The sequence below is a fragment of the Myotis lucifugus genome, unplaced genomic scaffold (genome assembly GCF_000147115.1).
Source record: "Myotis lucifugus unplaced genomic scaffold, Myoluc2.0 scaffold_101, whole genome shotgun sequence".
Classification (NCBI taxonomy): Eukaryota; Metazoa; Chordata; class Mammalia; order Chiroptera; family Vespertilionidae; genus Myotis; species Myotis lucifugus.
Window position 1 is genome coordinate 3503420 of NW_005871149.1, and position 18254 is coordinate 3521673.

At 43.0% G+C, this 18254-nt stretch overlaps 1 protein-coding gene and 1 pseudogene across 1 annotated transcript; one reads left to right on the plus strand and one right to left on the minus strand.

Annotated features, from left to right (window-relative positions):
* The first annotated feature begins 243 nt into the window (after window positions 1-243).
* On the plus strand, window positions 244-17784 carry PSMA5 (proteasome subunit alpha 5). Its single transcript, XM_006092588.3, has 9 exons — window positions 244-400; window positions 5412-5478; window positions 8822-8948; window positions 11669-11736; window positions 12645-12764; window positions 12847-12905; window positions 13702-13804; window positions 15052-15138; window positions 17533-17784. Exons 1-9 carry the CDS (start codon window positions 372-374, stop codon window positions 17608-17610), a joined length of 738 nt encoding a protein of 245 aa, XP_006092650.1. The 5' UTR covers window positions 244-371; the 3' UTR covers window positions 17611-17784.
* On the minus strand, window positions 3692-3808 carry LOC111826780 (annotated as a pseudogene).
* Window positions 17785-18254: the final 470 nt, after the last annotated feature.

Sequence of the window (18254 nt, forward strand, 5' to 3'; positions counted from 1 at the left end):
AACTATCAACTCGGGGTTCAGACCCCTCGACTCCCACACCCTCTCTAAAAGCAGACCTCGCTCCGCACGCCAGCGGTTCCGCGCCCCTAGCAACCACCTGCGATTTAAAACGGAAGAACGACCTTTGTCCCGCCCTCCCCGGGCCAACCACAGCTTGGCGGGGCAGCTCGTTGGACCAATCATCTCAGCGGGAACTACCAACAACCAATAGGAGGCAGGCGCAGGGGGGCGGGTCGAAGGGGTCGCGGGCGCACGCGCAGTTGGGAGCAGGGCCTCGGTTCCGCGGCGGTGTGCGGCTGCTGGGTGCCGGTGATCGCGTGTTGGCCCTCAAAGTCCCCGCGTAGCCTCTGCCGCCTTCTCCTGCCCTCGCCATGTTCCTCACCCGGTCTGAGTACGACAGGTCTGTGCCGCGGGGAGAAATGGGGCTGGGATGGTGGGTGGGCCGGCCGGGGGCCCAGCCTCGGCCTGGGTTCTGCCGTGTCATGGGGCGCCCCGGGAACCCGCGTTTGGCCCAGCGTGGGGCTCTGCTGCCCTCCCCGCCGCCCGCTGTGGTTCCCCCAAGCTGCACTTCTGCCCATCGGCCGCCGTGCCCTCCCGCTGAGTCACTGCTGGGTCCTGACCGGGTGCGGAAGCGAGAAGCTCCGCTTTGTGCTTGGGAAGAGGCTGAGGGGCGGTACTCCGACCTTTAACCCGGAGGAGGCAGGGGTCACCCCCGTCCCAGGTCATCGTTCCGAGCTGCCTTCTTCAAAGCTGTGAACGTGCTGCCTGGAAGGAAAAGCAGCCAGAGAGTGTTTGCTGGGTTTGAGCATTTCAGTTCCCTTTTTCCTGTAGGAGAGCCTCGTTTTCTACTTCTTAGTCGTGGGAATAGAGCAGCCTTTCCTCCGATTCCTGGGACGTAGAGTTTCTCCAAAAGCGCGAAGGCAGCCTCGGCTGTGCTGGATAGTGTCTGGAGTCTGATTTTTTAGAGACTGGTGTCGAGAGTGGTTCTCGAAAGTTTCCTTATCGTGCTGATTGCCCTGGCCCTAGGTTTTCCTTACTTTTTAAAGAGTTTAAAGCAAGTTAATTTATGTTGAAGGCCAAATCTGGTTTCTAAATCAAAATCGAGATTGTATTTATTAAAAAAACCCAAAACACTTTCAGGGCTTGGAAATGTTAAGTCATATTAAATTGCACATATGCTGCAGACACTTTTACTTTCAGTTTCTGTTTTGATCAGTTAAGTTTAAACATAACTTTTTTTTTTCCATTTTCTTTAAGGCTAGGCAGATGTTTTCTTTGTACTCGGTGGCTGGAGAAGCTGCCTTTATCAGTTATTCATAGACCCTGTCAAAAGTTTTATCACCCAGAACTACAGCATTACCCTTTTACTGACTCAGATGTATGAGAAGTTTTAAAACTGACACCTTTTCCTACAGTCTGTAAAATGCCTCTGTTAGTCAATATTTAGCTTCCAGAGCACTGAAGGTTTAACATCTTTATTGCTGCTTTGTGTTATTCATTTTTGTGTCTTCCCAAGAAGAGCTAAAGTACAGTCAGTTTTTATTTAAAACTTAGCTAATGTACTTGGATCTTCGCTGTGTACAAGGCACTATTCTAGTTGCTGGTCATGCTGCAGTGAACAGAGTCAAGATCGTTGCCCCATATGGAAGATTGTCTTTTAAAGAACTATTGACAAAAGTAACTACAGGATGAATCAAATGTATTCATGTCGTTAGAGAAATTCAAATCAACACTGGGAATTCAGTATTGGGGGATCATGGAAAACTTCACAAAAGAGCTGGTATTTAAAACCTTGAGAAAGCAAGATTTTAATAAATATGGACAGTGAAAGTCAAAGAGTTTTGAGGCAGAGAACATAGGCTGTACAAAGGAGGGGCAGTGGGCAAGCACAGTGCATATTTGGGAAATTCCAGTCTGTCTGGTCCATGATACCTGTATGGTAATAGTGGGAGATACGAGGAAAATAGGATGGTGCTAGATAGTGCATGGTTTTTCATATGAAGTTAAGGGGTTTGGGTTGTATTCTGTAGGTAACTGAGTGCCATAATTTTTGTTTTAAGAAGTTACATAGTCATAATTGTTTAATAGAGATTAATTGACTGGATTAGGGGAAAGAGTGAGTCAGTACCAGTTAGAAGGCTATTGTAATAGGTGGAAGGTAATGAGGGCATTGAGAAAGGGAGGAAGAGAGTGTTGAGTTACTGTGTAGGAGGAATTGATGTGAGTTGATATTTCTTGGCATATGGTTGATACTAGAGGCCCGGTGCACGAATTCATGCACGCGTGGGGTCTCTTGGGGTGGCCTGCAGAGTTCAGGCTCTAGCTTGCACCCCCAGCCTCACAGCCCCACTGCCCTGCCTGGCACCCCACCTTGGCCTGATGTGGTCCGCTCACCTGCTCTACCATCTTGCTGTAGTCCAGCACGCGTCCCCGATGCCTGCCATGTTCTGCGCTGCCCCCTCGTGGTCAGTGCACATCATAGCGAGCAGTTGAACTCTGGGTCAGATAACCGCCCAAGGGGACAATTTGCATATTAGGTTTTTATTAAATAGGATGGGAGAGGATGGGGAGGAATGAGTCAGTTCATTCAGAACTTCCTGTTTTGGGGAACGGGAGATTGGAGGTGTTTAAAAAATTAAAATGCAGCCCTAACCGGTTTGGCTCAGTGGATAGAGCATCAGCCTGCGGACTCAAGGGTCCCAGGTTCGATTCCGGTCCAGGGCATGTACCTTGGTTGCGGGCACATCCCCAGTAGAGGTTGTGCAAGGGGCAGCTGATCGATGTTTCTCTCTCTCATTGATGTTTCTAACTCTCTATCCCTCTCCCTTCCTCTCTGTAAAAAACCAATTAAAAAAAATTAAAATGCAGCTGGATTGGAAGGAGATGGAGTTGATTTTGCAAGAATGGTTGGATTTAAAGAGATATTTCAGATTGGAAAATGTTGAATGTTTGGTGCTAAGGGATATCCAAATGGAAATGCGCAGGAGGCATTTAGATTAGTACGGGAAGGGGTCAAACTGGTAGTAGCGATTTGGAAGTAGGACTTGGTACTTGGATAAATGAAATAACCCATGAAGACAGTAAAGTTTGAGAAGAGGTGCGAGAGCAGAGCCCCATATTAGGGAGGACATAGTAATACCTCCCTAGAGTGAAGTTCCTGAATTAGGATGAAAATACCACATTGGATTAGTACTTTATACTTTCCAGAGTCCCTTTACGTTCTCTGCACTTCAGTACTGGTTGTCTTATGACAGAGGCAGGATAGGGGTTTGTTTTTTTTGTTTTTCCATTTGAGGGAAATAAGCTAGTCAGTAGCAGAGCTAGAACTTACCCGCAGTTGTTTATTTATTTATTTAAAAAAATTTTAAAAAATATTTCTTTATTGATTTCAGAGAGGAAGGGAGAGACTGAGAGAGAGATAGAAACATCAATGATGAGAGAGAATCAGTGATTGGCTGCCTCCTTCACGTTCCCTACTGGGGATCGAGCCCGCAACCCAGGCATGTGCCCTTGGCTGGAATCGAACCTGGGACCCTTCATTCCACAGGCTGACGCTCTATCCACTGAGCCAAACCGGCTAGGGCCTGTTAAGTTTTTTAAAAATCACTCAGACTTTTCTCCCAGTGATTAAAAAAAACTGTTCCTCAGAATCCTAAACTTCCTTTTTTTAAAAAAAAAATTTTTTTTTTTCAGATGTAGTCCCTTATTCAATCTGGGCCGCCACAAAGACAGACAGAAAGCGCAGGGATATTTTTCTTTCACATCCCAGTGCAACTAAACGTCCTTTGAAGGGACATCAGGGATGTTACCTCTGGGCCAACAGCTGGCTGGGGGATGGTGGGATTCTCCTTTCACCCCTGATTTAGTCAGAATAATTCCCAGAGGCAGTCTGTGCAACAGTTTAAAGCCTGGTCTCTGTGTTCAGATTGCCTCAATTCTAATTCCAGCTCTGCCTCTTACATGCTGAGTAATTTGGGGCAAATTGCTTAACCTCTTTGTGTCTCAACTTCCTCATCTGTAAAATAGTATCTGCCTTAGAATACTACTTCATAGGATTGTTTTGAGGATTAAGTGAGTTAAATCATTTAAAGGTTTGTAACAGTACCAGGCATATAGTAGTTACGTGGTAAATGTCAACTTAAATTATCTGTTTTATATTTTCGGGATTTATATAAAACTAGAGGCCCGGTGCATAAAATTCACACATGGGTAGGATCCCTAGGCCTGGCCAGTGAAGGTGATCAGGGTGGATCAGGGTCTTCCAGCTGCTGGCTGGGGCCTTCCTTTGCTCCATGCCGCCCCCTGGTGGTCAGTGCACATCATAGTGAACGATCGAACTCCTGGTCTCCCGGTCAAACTCCTGAGGGGACACTTTACATATTAGCCTTTTATATATATAGATTTCTTTTAAAAGAAGAGTTTTTGGTAAATTTGAAAACACTATACTATACTATACATATCATGTCACATGTTTCAAAGTCCAGACTCCATAAACCAAGGATCATAACTATTTTCATTCATTCAACTTTTTAAAGTGCCCATTGTGTGCTGAAAGTTTTTCCAGCTAAGACCATTATTGATGCCTCTTCTCCATAGGAATTTCCAACAGACTGGAGCAAGGAAAGGTGGGGACGTGTTTTAGAGAAAAGCAATTTGGCATGTAATTGGTATAAATACATATTGAGTGACTGAACTAGGTTTGGCTTTAGGAACTACACAGATCTCACTCAGTCTGCTGTTAAGGTAGCAATACTAATTTATACAAATAAAGACAGAAAACCTGTGACTGACTTTTACTAAGAAGTAAGATATTAACATCAAATGTATGCAATGGGAAGAGAATAAGGATAAATGCTCGTTTTCTTGGGAATTGCCGCATAGTTTGGGGGCGTGAGTTTTTTAAAGGAGTTCCAGATTGATTCAGGATTGAGGCAGAAGATCACGTGCTCTCCTTGGATCAGTTTGAAGACTTTCTGGGAGTGGACAGAAGTGTTCTCTATATAGTAGGGGTGGGGAACCTTCCTTCTGCCAGGGCCATGTGGATATTTATAACATCATTCACGGGCCTTTCAAAATGATCAACTTAAAAATTAGCCTGCTATATTTGGTCAAACATTTAATTAGTTCACCCCTAATGCCTTGACAGGGCCAGATCAAATGACCCTGCAGGCCTTATACAGTCCACAGGCCGGACATCCCCACCCTGCTATATGGGCTTCATTCCTTGAAAAGCTGTTAATGTACCAAAAATAAAAAAACGAAAAACAACTACAGATCATGTGGGAAAGGAGAATAATGATGGCATGCACATCTTGTAGCCATTTGAGCTAGATGTCAAGGAACTTGGGTTTGGTGTCTCTTTGCTTATTTTTTCTGATAAAATTTTAATACTTTTTTTTTCTTAACTATAGGGGTGTGAATACTTTTTCTCCTGAAGGAAGATTATTTCAAGTGGAATATGCCATTGAGGCTATCAAGGTATAGTATCAAATGGCATAGTTTTTGAAATTTCATGGCAACATAACGCTTTGCTGGCAGACCATTTAGAGCAAATGTGTTTTCTCTATTCCTTTAGAAAATGTTCTTTATCTCCCTTTAACCACCATTATTAACCATTTTAATAACAACTTCAATCCCATTCCTAAAATCTATTTTAAAACATTTTGAATAGATCACTGCTTCATAATCATGTAAGTAACCTTTTCTCAGAGGCTTGGAGGGATATGTTTGTGTTGAGAATCTTGGCTATGAAGAGGGGGGTGTAGAAGTCCAGAGTTAGCACCTGGGAGATATTTTTAACAAATTATTTAACTGATCACCTGTATTATTGGTAAGATTGTAAATTTATATTAGATTGAACAAGAGATGTGTTCTGTAACCTAGTAACAAAATTGAATAGTTCAAACCCAGTATTGGAAAAGTTAGTTAGAAAATAAGCTGAAGTTCTCATGTAGGAACTATATCTGTTGGGCTGTGGATGATCTAAATTCTGATTTAGGTTGTCCACGGTAAGGTCCAGGCATCAGTATTTGTAAGAACTCCCCGTGATTCTAATGTCCAGCAAGGGCTGAGAATCACCGGTCTAGTCCAGCCCTTCACTTTGTGCTTCAGTCACCTCTATATCCCTACAAACAGCTTCTGTTTGTATAGTCTAGCAACAGAATATTTTCTCACTATATAAATCATTCTGTTTGAAAATAGTTTGTGGTATTTAGAAATTTATCCTTGTATTGAATCAAAAGTCTAACTTCCTGACGTTTCTTTTAATTGGTTCTAATTTTGCTCTTGAACCACACAGGATGTTTAAACCTCTTCCATAAGACATTTCCTCACATGATTGAAGAGAGCTAGTGTGTTTCCTTTCAAGCTGCCTCTTCTAGAAAGAGTGTGTTGGCGGAAACGGTTGTCTGAGAATCTGGAAAAGGGGGATTCTGATTAGTTAGAGACGTACAAGTGAAGGAGGAAGCATTGCGATAGGTAGTGGGACAGAAAATGATGGGCCAGCTTCAGTGCCTGTTTCTGTATCTGATCCACTTAGCCCTATATTGAAACCATACATTACTATGAAGTACGAAGACTATCAGAATTCCAAGCTGTGGCATTTATTTTGAGCCTCAGCTAAGACAACAGTTCTGCCCAGATGTGCAAAACTGAGTAAGCCTCAATTTTGGAGGTTCTCCTTTAAGCTCCTTCCCGCTAGTAATTTCTAGATTAGTTAGCAATAATGAGATGGTATCTGATCTCCCTGGCCCTAGGTTGAGATAGGATAGATACAGTGATGTAGCCCTTAATGGATGTAATTTAACCTTTGTGAAATTCGGGCTCTTTGGTATTTAAATTAGCCTGGCTGTTGCCTTGACAACTTATGAGTAGCTGATGAGAAAGTAGTTTGATAACTGTAAGAGTTTAGTAGTATGAAAGGAGCTGGAGAAATGACTAAAAATGGCTGACAAGTAGAAATGATCACCTGGAGGTACTCTATGGATGGCATGGGTGAGACATAGCTAACAGGAATGGGGGAATGCTTTTAGAGTAGGGTTCTTGGGGGAAGGAGTGGAAATCTATGTCAGTGTCAAAATTATTGTATTACACTGAGTACCTGGACATTGGTTACTTGTATTCTAATGAGTTACATTAAACACTACAAAGAGTCAGTTTAGATCAGCGGTTCTCAACCTGTGGGTCGTGACCCCTTTGGGGGTCGAACGACCCTTTCACAGGGGTCGCCTAAGACCATCAGAAAACACATATATAATTACCTATTGTTTTTGTGATTAATCACTATGCTTTAATTATGTTCAATTTGTAACAATGAAAATACATCCTGCATATCAGATATTTACATTATGATTCATAACAGTAGCAAAATTACAGTTATGAAGTAGCAATGAAAATAATTTTATGGTTAGGGGTCACCACAACATGAGGAACTGTATTAAAGGGTTGCGGCATTAGGAAGGTTGAGAACCACTGGTTTAGATGTTCCCTCTTTTCTCCCTCTCCCCAGTCCCCACCAAGGGGGTGGGGAGTGAAGTTTAGGCAGAATTGTAATATAGAAATATTTGGAGGCAATTGTAAGTGTACAAAAGAAAACCATCTTGATTTTGATATATTTTATAAAATAGCCTGTTCATGGGGCATGGTAAGCATGTTATGCAGAATGATTAATGGAATTCGTTGGAATCCTTTGCAATAACAGGCTCTCAGAGTCTGGTGCTCACACGGGCAGTCCCTGCTTTGTAGACCTAACGAAAGAAAATGGTAATTCAGGGGAGAGGACACATAGTCTTGGAAGGCTTTATGCGTGGTGGGTGGATTTGGATAGGCAGGGAGACAGCGTGAGCAGAGGTGCAAGGGTAGGGGATAACACAGCATGAGAAAATGGCTTGGGCTATACTTGAGGGATTTTGTTGGAAAATAATGAGTAATAAAGTTGGAAGAGAAAAGGGGTTAGGTTTTGAGGGCTCTGGAAGCTTATTTGACTTTGATGTTACAGGCAATATAGGGAGATATTAGTTCTTCAGAGAAGCAGTGTGATAAAAATAGCATTTTACTGGATCTGTCAGGCCATAACAGGAAAGATAGGTAGGGGGAGAGAAATTAGAGATGGGAGACTGAGTAGGAGGCAGTTGAAGTAAGATAGGCAAGTAAGAATAATTAACATTTGTTGCTCGTTTATTATGTGCTAGGTTTCATTTTAAGCATTTTAATGTATTAATTTACCTTCCTCGATGTATTGTTATTATCTCCATTTTGCAGACAAGGAAACTGAGACAAGTAGGGTAGGTAACTAGGAGGGTGGCATGGAGATGGAGAGATGAAATTAAGCTATATTGTGGACTGCTAGTGACCTCGAAAAATTAATATTTTTACCTTGGTGGTGGTATTTCTTTTTTCTTTTTTTTAAAGTAAATTATTTTTCTGGAGGTCACATAGATTCGAGGAATATCCCCTTTTAGAACAGATCAAGATAGCAAAGGTGAGAAGAAACCAAGTCCAGAGAAAACATTAGAGTTTTATTACTTCCTTGCCCACTATGTATAGAACTTTAGGATCTCCCATCTCCAAAATATTGGCATTCAAGTTGATCATTTTTCAGATATTTTCAAGACCTTATTGAACTTCCCCTTGAGAATTGTGTAAATCCATGCTCTTGCCATCAATAGGAGCAATACATTACTGACTTAGGGGGCTCCTTTTATGTGTACCAGCTATGGCTGATTGAAGGTCTGCCTTGTGAAGATCTACAGAAAGATTCCTGGTGAGTATGTGAGACTGTTCTTCGCCCAGGACATGTTAACCATAATACGTTTCTCTTTAGCTTGGTTCTACAGCCATTGGGATCCAGACATCAGAGGGGGTGTGCCTAGCTGTGGAGAAGAGAATTACCTCCCCACTCATGGAACCAAGCAGCATTGAGAAAATTGTAGAGATTGATGCTCACATAGGTAAGGAGCAGGGGAAAGCTGCTCTGTAGGATCTGGCCTGGGTTAATGAGTCTTCTTTGATGTTCCAGGGGAGGTTCATTAGATGAAGGTCTTATTCCCTTGTTAGCGGTCGATTTCCAGGCAGTAGGCCAGGAATATAGGAGTAGGAAGCCATTGTAGCGCCCACTTGCTCCCAGAAGTTCCTTTCTCCCTCACATTTAGACTGCAAATGTGATGGTTATTGAAATACTGAAGGTTGAATCATAGGCCAGCTCCCTGTGATGGCTGGGTCTTCATTGATGTACAACATTAGCTCAGGTAGGAGGCCACCAGGAGCCGAGAATTCTGGTGAAGCAGAGGATGGTGTAGGAAGCTAGGGTGTTCACTAAGAAGAGAGGAATGCTAAGGATCTTCATGACTAAGGTTCAGAGAGTATAAGAATAATAGACTTTGACCAGATCAGTCCTCTGCCTCAGTTTTCAGATTTATCTCTTCACTCCTTAACTCCCTCTACTTCCCTCCTTTTTTTCTGTTTCTGTTATAATTCCCCTTCCTTAGCTTCGGCATCATTATAGTGAGTAATTCTACTTATTTATAGCATGGCATTTTATCTGGCTGTCTAAATTTTCTTAACCTATCTAGTTATCTAATTAAACAGTGGTAAAATAATTAGGTAAAATAATTAATTGCTGGTAGGCATCAGAACCAAATGGCGTGACAACTCTGGGAGCTTGACATTCTCTTTCATAGATACAGAAGCTGAGATTCAGTCTTTTAAGATCAGAACATTGCCGAAACCGGTTTGGCTCAGTGGATAGAGCGTCGGCCTGCGGACTGAAAGGTCCCGGGTTCGATTCTGGTCAAGGGCATGTACCTGGGTTGCGGGCACATCCCCAGTGGGAGATGTGCAGGAGGCAGCTGGTCGATGTTTCTCTCTCATCGATGTTTCTAACTCTCTATCTCTCTCCTTTCCTCTCTGTAAAAAATCAATAAAATATATTTAAAAAAAAAAAAAAAGAAAATACAGAAGCTGAGATTCCGTCTTTTAAGACTAGAACATTGTGACAACTTTATCCCAGGGCACCTGTCTTTTGTAGGTAGGTCAGTGTCACTTCAGTCAACAGATTGAGAGCCAACTATGTGCCACCCATTGTGCTGGTCACCAGGGATACAGAGAGGAATGAGACATGGTCCTTGTGTTCTAGAAGCACACAGTCTACTCCTGGGCCTGGTCATGCAAATAAATAAGTAAATGCAGTTAAGGGCCCTAGGTATTAGGAAAGGCTGTTTATGTGCTCAGTAGGGGGACAAAGGAGGAAATAGTTTTGCTGAGGCCAGTGGTGGTGGGACTTTCAAAAAAGGATTCCATAAAGGTGATGCGTGAGCTGAGTTGATTCTACAAGATAAGGAAGTTTTACCAAGTGAACAAATGCCTGCTATAGCAGAGCATTCTAGTTAGAGGGAATAGAAATGAGCAGAGCCTTGTGTAAAATAAAAATGCCCTGGCACAGCAGTTTGATATGACTGGGAGGTGGATGGGCTGTGGCTAGCAATGAGTCTGGGATCCGCGGCGGAAGTCCTTCTTACCATGTGAATGAGCTTCAACTTGATCCTTTCGCTTTAATGGGAAAGGCTTTAAGCCCTGAGCTAATACTCCGGTAGGGTTTTAGAAAGACCATTCTGGTAACAATATTGAAGGTAGAGTGAAGGGGGCTGAGACCGGAGGCAGGGAGAGCAGGTAAGAAATTATTTTTAATCTAAAAAGAGATGAGGGCTTTAACCAAGGCCGTGGCCAGAGAACGCAGAGGTAAGGACTAATGCCAGACGGGTTAATCACATAGAGCAGTGGTTCTCAACCTTCTGGCCCTTTAAATACAGTTCCTCATGTTGTGACCCAACCATAAAATTATTTTTGTTGCTACTTCATAACTGTAATGTTGCTACTGTTATGAATCGTAATGTAAATATCTGATATGCAGGTGGTCTTAGGCGACCCCTGTGAAAGGGTCGTTTGACCGCCAAAGGGGTTGAGAACCGCTGACATAGAGATTGGTAGAATTTGAAATCTGATTGGTTGTGGAGGCCAAGGAAGCAGATGGAGTCTGATTTGAGTCTGTGGTACATCCAAGTAGATACATTAAGGGAGACATTTGGCTTTATGGGTCTGAAACATGGGAGTGAGACCTGGGCTGGAGATTTGGATTTGAGTCATGGCATGTAAAGTAACAGTCATAAGCTCATTATCTTGGAGCATTAGGCAAACTTCCCTCCAGTATGCTAGTTGGCTTGGGTTTGGCCAGGGAAATGAAAAGGGTTTTTCATTTGATTTTATTCTAGGGTCTTTCATCGAAGCCCACAGTAAGATGGCTATTTGTTTCCTTATTTCTCTTGTTGGAGTGTTGGTGTTTGCTTAGTTTGAAAGTGCATCATGGTCTACAAAGAGTGCTAAGGGGAAGCTTACAGATGTAATATGTGGAAATTCATGTTTGATTAGCTCTTCTTCTCTGTCTTCTACCTTACCAGCTGGACTTCTGTGCCATTGTGGATGGTTTTTTATTTGTTTATAATATAATTATACTTGGCGTTCAGAGCAGATAATTTCCCATCTGCTCTCGTGGGTATATTGCTGTGGGGTTGCTGAATGGCGCCATGGTTCCACTCCAGAATTTCTGTATTTCCTGAGTGGATGAAAGAGTTCTACAAGGATTGGCCGCTGGGTCACTGTTGCTTTTACATTACAGGTTGTGCCATGAGTGGGCTAATTGCTGATGCTAAGACTTTAATTGATAAAGCCAGAGTGGAGACACAGGTAAAATTAGCATCATCTCTTATTTTTACTGTGGTGCTTGAGTTCCTGTCTAGTGATGCTATAGCTGTGTGGGCTGTATCACAGGTATCTGTGTTAATACCAGAGATAGCTCCTGGGCGTGATTTGGGTAGAATCCCTAGTCACAACTTTCAGAGGCTCGGAGTCTAGCCACCCAGCCATCCCAGCTGTAGGGAAGCCCTGGTAAATGGTGCTGACAGTCCCTTGCTTCCTTTTGGTTTGCCTTCTATAAAGCAGGCATCACACTGCATTCTGTTCCCTAATTGACTTTCTGTGGGAGCACCATAGCAGGAGGTAAGCACAGCTAAAGGACTTTCTCCTCCCAGCTGCCTTTGCTGCTGGGCTTGCACATAGCAGCTCTCCTGTGGTGAGTAATGAGAGGTACCAGGTGACAAATGCTGGTGAGGAACACTGATTTTTTTTTTTTAACTGAGCACCTGCTGCCTGGAGAGCAGACTAGGAAGAAAACAATATGTGATGGGGAAAATTTTTTGCACTTATTTGCAAGTTTGCTGTCAGTAATGTGAGAATAATCTCAACACCGACAGAACGATAAGATAGGCAAAGTGGCACTCAGCTATTGCATTCACTTTGTGAAAAGACTAAACTTGGTGCTGTGAGGGGCTAACTGTTTTTCTAGGGAACAGTGCTCCAGTCCAGCATTACTTGGAATCCTTCTGGTAAAAGTTTGTCTCCAGAGCTATTTCTCTTCCTCTCATCTTGTCCCAAACATTTGAGTTCAGTGTTAAGGAAAACACCCTGAAGCTTCAGTTTCCAAGCGCAGTTCAAGGAGGGGCAGGAGGGGCATGTGTAGTGGGCTGGGGCGGGGGGCGGGGGGAGGGCGGGCTGCTTTACTGCCCTGCTTGTTTGGAAGGTAGACCATGCTTCAGAACCATTGGTTCACCTACAATGAGACAATGACGGTGGAGAGTGTGACCCAGAGTGTGACCCAGGCTGTGTCCAATCTGGCTCTGCAGTTTGGAGAGGAAGATGCAGATCCGGGTGCCATGGTGAGTGTGAAGCTGTGTCAGGTTTTCTTGCTGTTCTTTGGGACCAATTATCTTAATACCTTTTTTTTTTTCCCGGTTCTAGTCTCGTCCCTTTGGCGTAGCACTGTTATTTGGAGGAGTTGACGAGAAAGGACCTCAGCTGTAAGAATCATTTTGCCATATTTTTCCTGCTTCTTTTTTGGGGGAATTATTTTAATTTGGGGTGGAGACTGGTAGTTTAAATCAACTGAGAAAATGATTGTAGAGTTATAAAAAGTGAAGGGCTTATAACTCTGTAAAATTCAGTGGTCCTGTGCTGCTTATACAAAGACAGATTTGGGGATCCTCTGGAGAACTCCCCACTGGATCCAGTGCTAATTCTTTGTTACTGTAGCCAGAGGGTGGGCTTTGGAGCTTTGCTTGGGAATTTTGGCCCAATCCCTGTCCTCAGATATTAAGATAGGCACACCCGAGTGCCAAATTTACATACACGATACTATACTTCCTTCTGAGTCCCCCTTTTTAAGAGGCTCTTAGTATTCTTAAACACTTTTTAAAAGATTTGGTTTCTCCAGGCATAGAACATTTTTTGATCTGTGCCTCCATGTTTCGGTGGAATTTTCTAACTGCAGGCCAAGCATTTATATTTTTTAGGACATGTTTGTTACATAAAATGCCACCACTCTGCCCTGACTGGTTTGGCTCAGTGGATAGAGCGTCAGCCTGTGGACTTAAGGGTCCCAGGTTCGATTCCGGTCAAGGGCATGTACCTTGGTTGCGGGCACATCCCTAATGGGGGTGTGCAGGAGGCAACTAATTGATGTCTCTCTCTCATCAGTGTTTCTAACACTCTATCCCTCTCCCTTCCTCTCTGTAAAAAATCAATAAAATATATGTATTTTTTAAAATGCCACCACTCTTAAGCATTTTAATCCTCTTCTTTTGGGACATTTTGCAGGTTTCATATGGACCCATCTGGGACCTTTGTACAGTGTGATGCTCGAGCAATTGGCTCTGCTTCAGAGGGTGCCCAGAGCTCCTTGCAAGAAGTTTACCACAAGGTAACTAAGCAATCTCACTTGTGGTATGTACCACGTCTATACTGATAACGATTCTCACTTTTATTATTTTTAAACCAAGATGTAACTTACATACAATAAAGTGTAGAGACTGAGATTTCTGACAGTTGTACATACCCTTGTCTGCACCGCATAGGTACAGAAACTTCTGTCACCGCCAGGGTGCTTGTCTCCTCTCCAGTCCGTCTCCCTCCCTCCCTTGCAGTCACACTCACTACTATAGTTTTGTTGGTTCTTGTACTATTTATGAATGGAATCATGCAATTTGTATTTTTGTGTCTGCCTTTTTTTTGTTCAACATGCTGTTTTTGATCCATTCATTTTTTTTTTTTAAATATATTTTATTGATTTTTTACAGAGAGGAAGGGAGAGAGATAGAGAGTTGGAAACATCGATGAGAGAGAAACATCGATCAGCTGCCTCCTGCACATCTCCTACTGGGGATGTGCCTGCAACCCAGGTACATGCCCTTGACCGGAATCGAACCTGGGACCTTTCAGTCCGCAGGCCGATGCTCTATCCACTGAGCCAAACCGGTTTCGGCGATCCATTCATGTTTTTGCACACATCAGTAGTTTCTCCTTATTGCTGAGTGGACGGCATAGATGGGTACAATTTGTTTATCCTTGCTCTTCACAGCTCCACCTAACAGGTTATACTTCCTAGTCTGCCTCTTGAAGCAAGTGGGCATTTGGTACTTTTTATCTTTGTGGAAGGGGAAGAGAAGACTTGGTAACTTGTTGTGGTTGAAGGCTGCCATACTCATCATTCAGTGGTTCATACAGGGATCCCTGCTCATATCAACCCCTAATAGTATTATTGGTTTTACGTTTGCAGGAAATAGGGTACAAAAGGTAATACAAAAGAGCAGATTTTCTAAACCATTGGGCTAGATTATTTAGGAATTATTATTCATAGGATATCACCAATATTATCTTGCTTCTAAATTAAAAGAAGAAAACTAGAGAAGGATAGTCCTTTCTCCTTCTTCAAAGATGAAAGTTGGTGACTTTATTCTGGTTCAAAATAAGACATTTTCTCTGAGTAAATATATTCTGCTTATTTACCACTTACTTGAATTCCGGAGAAACTTGTAATGCGCTGTACTTATTGATGTTTGATTTGTTAATAGTTGCTAAATCATTTCTTCAGGGAGGCATGGGGGACTCTGAAGGAAGGAGGGATTATGTACAATTAATGGCTACTCTTCCTACCCTCTTTGTTTCAAGTCTATGACTCTGAAAGAAGCCATCAAGTCCTCACTCATCATCCTCAAACAAGTAATGGAGGAGAAGCTGAATGCAACTAACATAGAGGTATTTTCGGTTTTACTGTTTGTTTTTTTGTTCAGTATCTTAGCTCCTGTTGCTGAAGATTGAATAGATCAAGAAAATAACAGTTTTGTATGCTCAGGTCTTAAGGAGTTACTGATATCTTTTGAATAAGCAATTTTAGTAAAGCAGTAATGGTAGAAGCCAGAAGTCGATGAGTTACAGAGTGAAAGGGAGCTAATGAAATGGACCAAACAAGATCTGCTGATTCCTCAAGACATATTGACAGCAGAGGGTAGCATTAAAGAAAAGGACTTCTGTCTCTTTAAGGATGGGGAAAGACTTGAAAATACTTTGGACTGAGAAGAAACTAGTAGGTAGAAAAATATTAAATAAAAACAGAGGTTAGATAGTGATGGAAAAGTTCTGGAAGAGGGAAGGCATGGTACACATGAAGGAGTTGGTTCCGAAAAGTAGAAATCATTCAGCATTGTATGTATTAAAGACCCATTCTATGCTATGTACAATGATAGATACCAGGATACAGACACAGAAAATCCAATTCCCATGCAAGTTGTATACTGTGTAGTGGAGAGGACATACAGATAATAACAGCTTGAGGTGACAGCAGTAGAATGGATTGTCACAAGAGCATATAACTTAACACTGGGGCATTGGGCAAGTTCCTAAAAGAGGTGATGCCTGGAGAAAGGATGAGAAGGGTATTCCAGGAAGAGGGAACAGCCATGTGCAAAGGCCTTAAGATCCTATATAATAAAAGCCTAATATGCTAAGTGTCCGGTCGTCTGGTCGTCCAGTCGTCCGTTCAACCAATCGAAGTGCAATATGCTAATGATATGCCAAGACCCCTCAACTGCTCGCTATGATGTGCACTGACCACCAGAGGGCAGACAGTGGACCGGTTGACCAGTGACTATGATGTGCATTGACCACCAGGGGGCAGACGCTCCAACCGGTAGGTTAGCTTGCTGCTGGCGTCTGGCTGATCGGGACTGAGTGAGAAGGGCTGGACATGCCCTGGAGCCCTCCCCGCTGGCCAACCTCCTGTGTCCCTCCCTGGCCTTGATTGTGCACCGGTGGGGTCCCTCGGCCTGGCCTGCACCTTCTCGCAATCCAGAAATGCCCTCAGGAGATGTCAGAGAGCTGGTTTTGGCCCGATCCTGCTCAACACAGGAGCCGCCCCCTCATGGTCAGTGCTGATTATTACTAATAAGTCACAATTGAATTCCTGTCATCAATATATATAAAAGTCTAAGCGACCTTCCGACCAGTAGCCATGATGCGCACTGACCACTAGGGGGCAGGCGCTCAATGCAGGAGCTGCTGAGCTGTGGTGACTTGGCAGCTGTGTTCTTGGGTGATGCACCTGGAACCAGAGAGGAGAGAGCCCGATTGTGGGGTGCTTCACCAGAGAACCACCCTCTCGCAATCTGGGACCCCTTGGGGCATATTGGAGAGCCGGTTTCTCCCGGATTCCTGCAGGCCAGGCCAAGGGACCCCACCAGGGCACGAATCTGTGCACCGGGCCTCTAGTTGTTAATAAAATCTTTTCATGCCCAGTCCTCTTTAAAAAACAAAACATTTTTGTTAAGTTGCCATATGGACAATTTTAAAGAGAATACCTAACAATAATAGTTAATTAGTTATTTGGTGCTTATTATAATGTTCTAGGCACTGTTCTAAGCACTTTGCATATATTAACACCTTTTTCCCCATGGATTTTTTAAAAAAATGTTTTTATTGATTTTAGAGAGAAAGGGGCGGGGGGGGGGGCGGGGGGAGAGAGAAACATCAATGTGAAAGAAACATTGATCAGTTGCCTCCCATATGTGTCCTGACCAGGGACCGAACCCCTAACCTGGATATGTGTCCTGACCAGGAATTGAAATGACCACCTTACGGTAATTGGGACGACACTCAACCAACTGAACTACACTGGCAGACTATTAACATTTAATCATCATAATTATTCCATGAAGTAGGTGCTATTATTATCCCCATTTTACCGATGAAAATTGAGGCACAAAGTGGCCAAGTCACCCGAGGTCACATACACAAACTCAACTTGCATGTGTATAAATATGCTTTTCTAAAGGAATCTTTAACAGAAAAATATACTGACTCCATGTACGTGGCTGCTGCTTTTGTGATCCTTGTTGAAGTAATTTCAAGAAGTGACAATGACACCAGGCATTTGGTTAACTTAGATGTGTGGGTTAACCTCAAAATAGAAAATTTGGTCAATGAGAATTTTTATTTTGGAGTCAGAACTATTTTCGGAAGCTGCTGCCGGAAAGGATATCCCTGGGACAGCAGATCCCTGCGGTCCTGGTGACCAGCTGCATCCCCAGCACAGCGTCTCTTGGCCATCAGCAGGCTGGCCGAGTGCTTATTAACCCTTCACTGTTTTCTTTCCAGCTAGCCACTGTGCAGCCTGGCCAGAATTTCCACATGTTCACAAAGGAAGAACTTGAAGAGGTCATCAAGGATATTTAAGGAATGTGATCCTCAGAGCTTCTCTGGGACAATTTCAGTTCTCCTGGTTGCCCTTAACTTTTATTTCCAACTTCTAGTCCTTGGAAAATCTGCAGCGTATGTGCTTTTTTTTATGATGTCTGTACATAAAGGCAGTTCCAAAATAAAGAAAAACTTAAAATATTTGTTAATAGAGTATTCTCTTCTAATGCAGTCTTTTGTTCACAATGCTTATGTTAGGGGTCAAAAATGATAGTGGTATTCATATCCCTATCCTCTCAGAACATCTATTCACAACAGAGTAACTGTATCATGAGTCCTTGGGTGCTGGCAATGAACTCAAAACTAATCCAGATCCTCCCAGTGGTTTAAGGTATTAATACCACTGTACACCCATCGGTCCTGTAGTTAATCTTAAGTAAATAGGTATTTTTTGCTGCTTTCCTTATATAAAGGAGATGCTACTAATTGACCATCAAAAGAACATGTTTTGAGGTCCTCCCCAAACACTGATGGGTTGGGGTAAGCCAGCAACAGTGTTGTACCAGTTCTGGTATGATTTTTACAGGGAGGAAGGGAGAGGGATAGAGAGTTAGAAACATCGAGAGAGAAACATCAATCAGCTGCCTCCAGCACACCCCCTACTGGGGATGTGCCCGCAACCA

Coding starts and splice junctions, on each gene's coding strand:
- PSMA5 (XM_006092588.3), top strand. CDS start 372: ATGTTCCTCACCCGGTCTGAGTACGACAG. Junction 8,949..11,668: donor AGAGATTGATGCTCACATAG/GTAAGGAGCAGG, acceptor TTTACATTACAG/GTTGTGCCATGAGTGGGCTA. Junction 13,805..15,051: donor TGCAAGAAGTTTACCACAAG/GTAACTAAGCAA, acceptor CTTTGTTTCAAG/TCTATGACTCTGAAAGAAGC.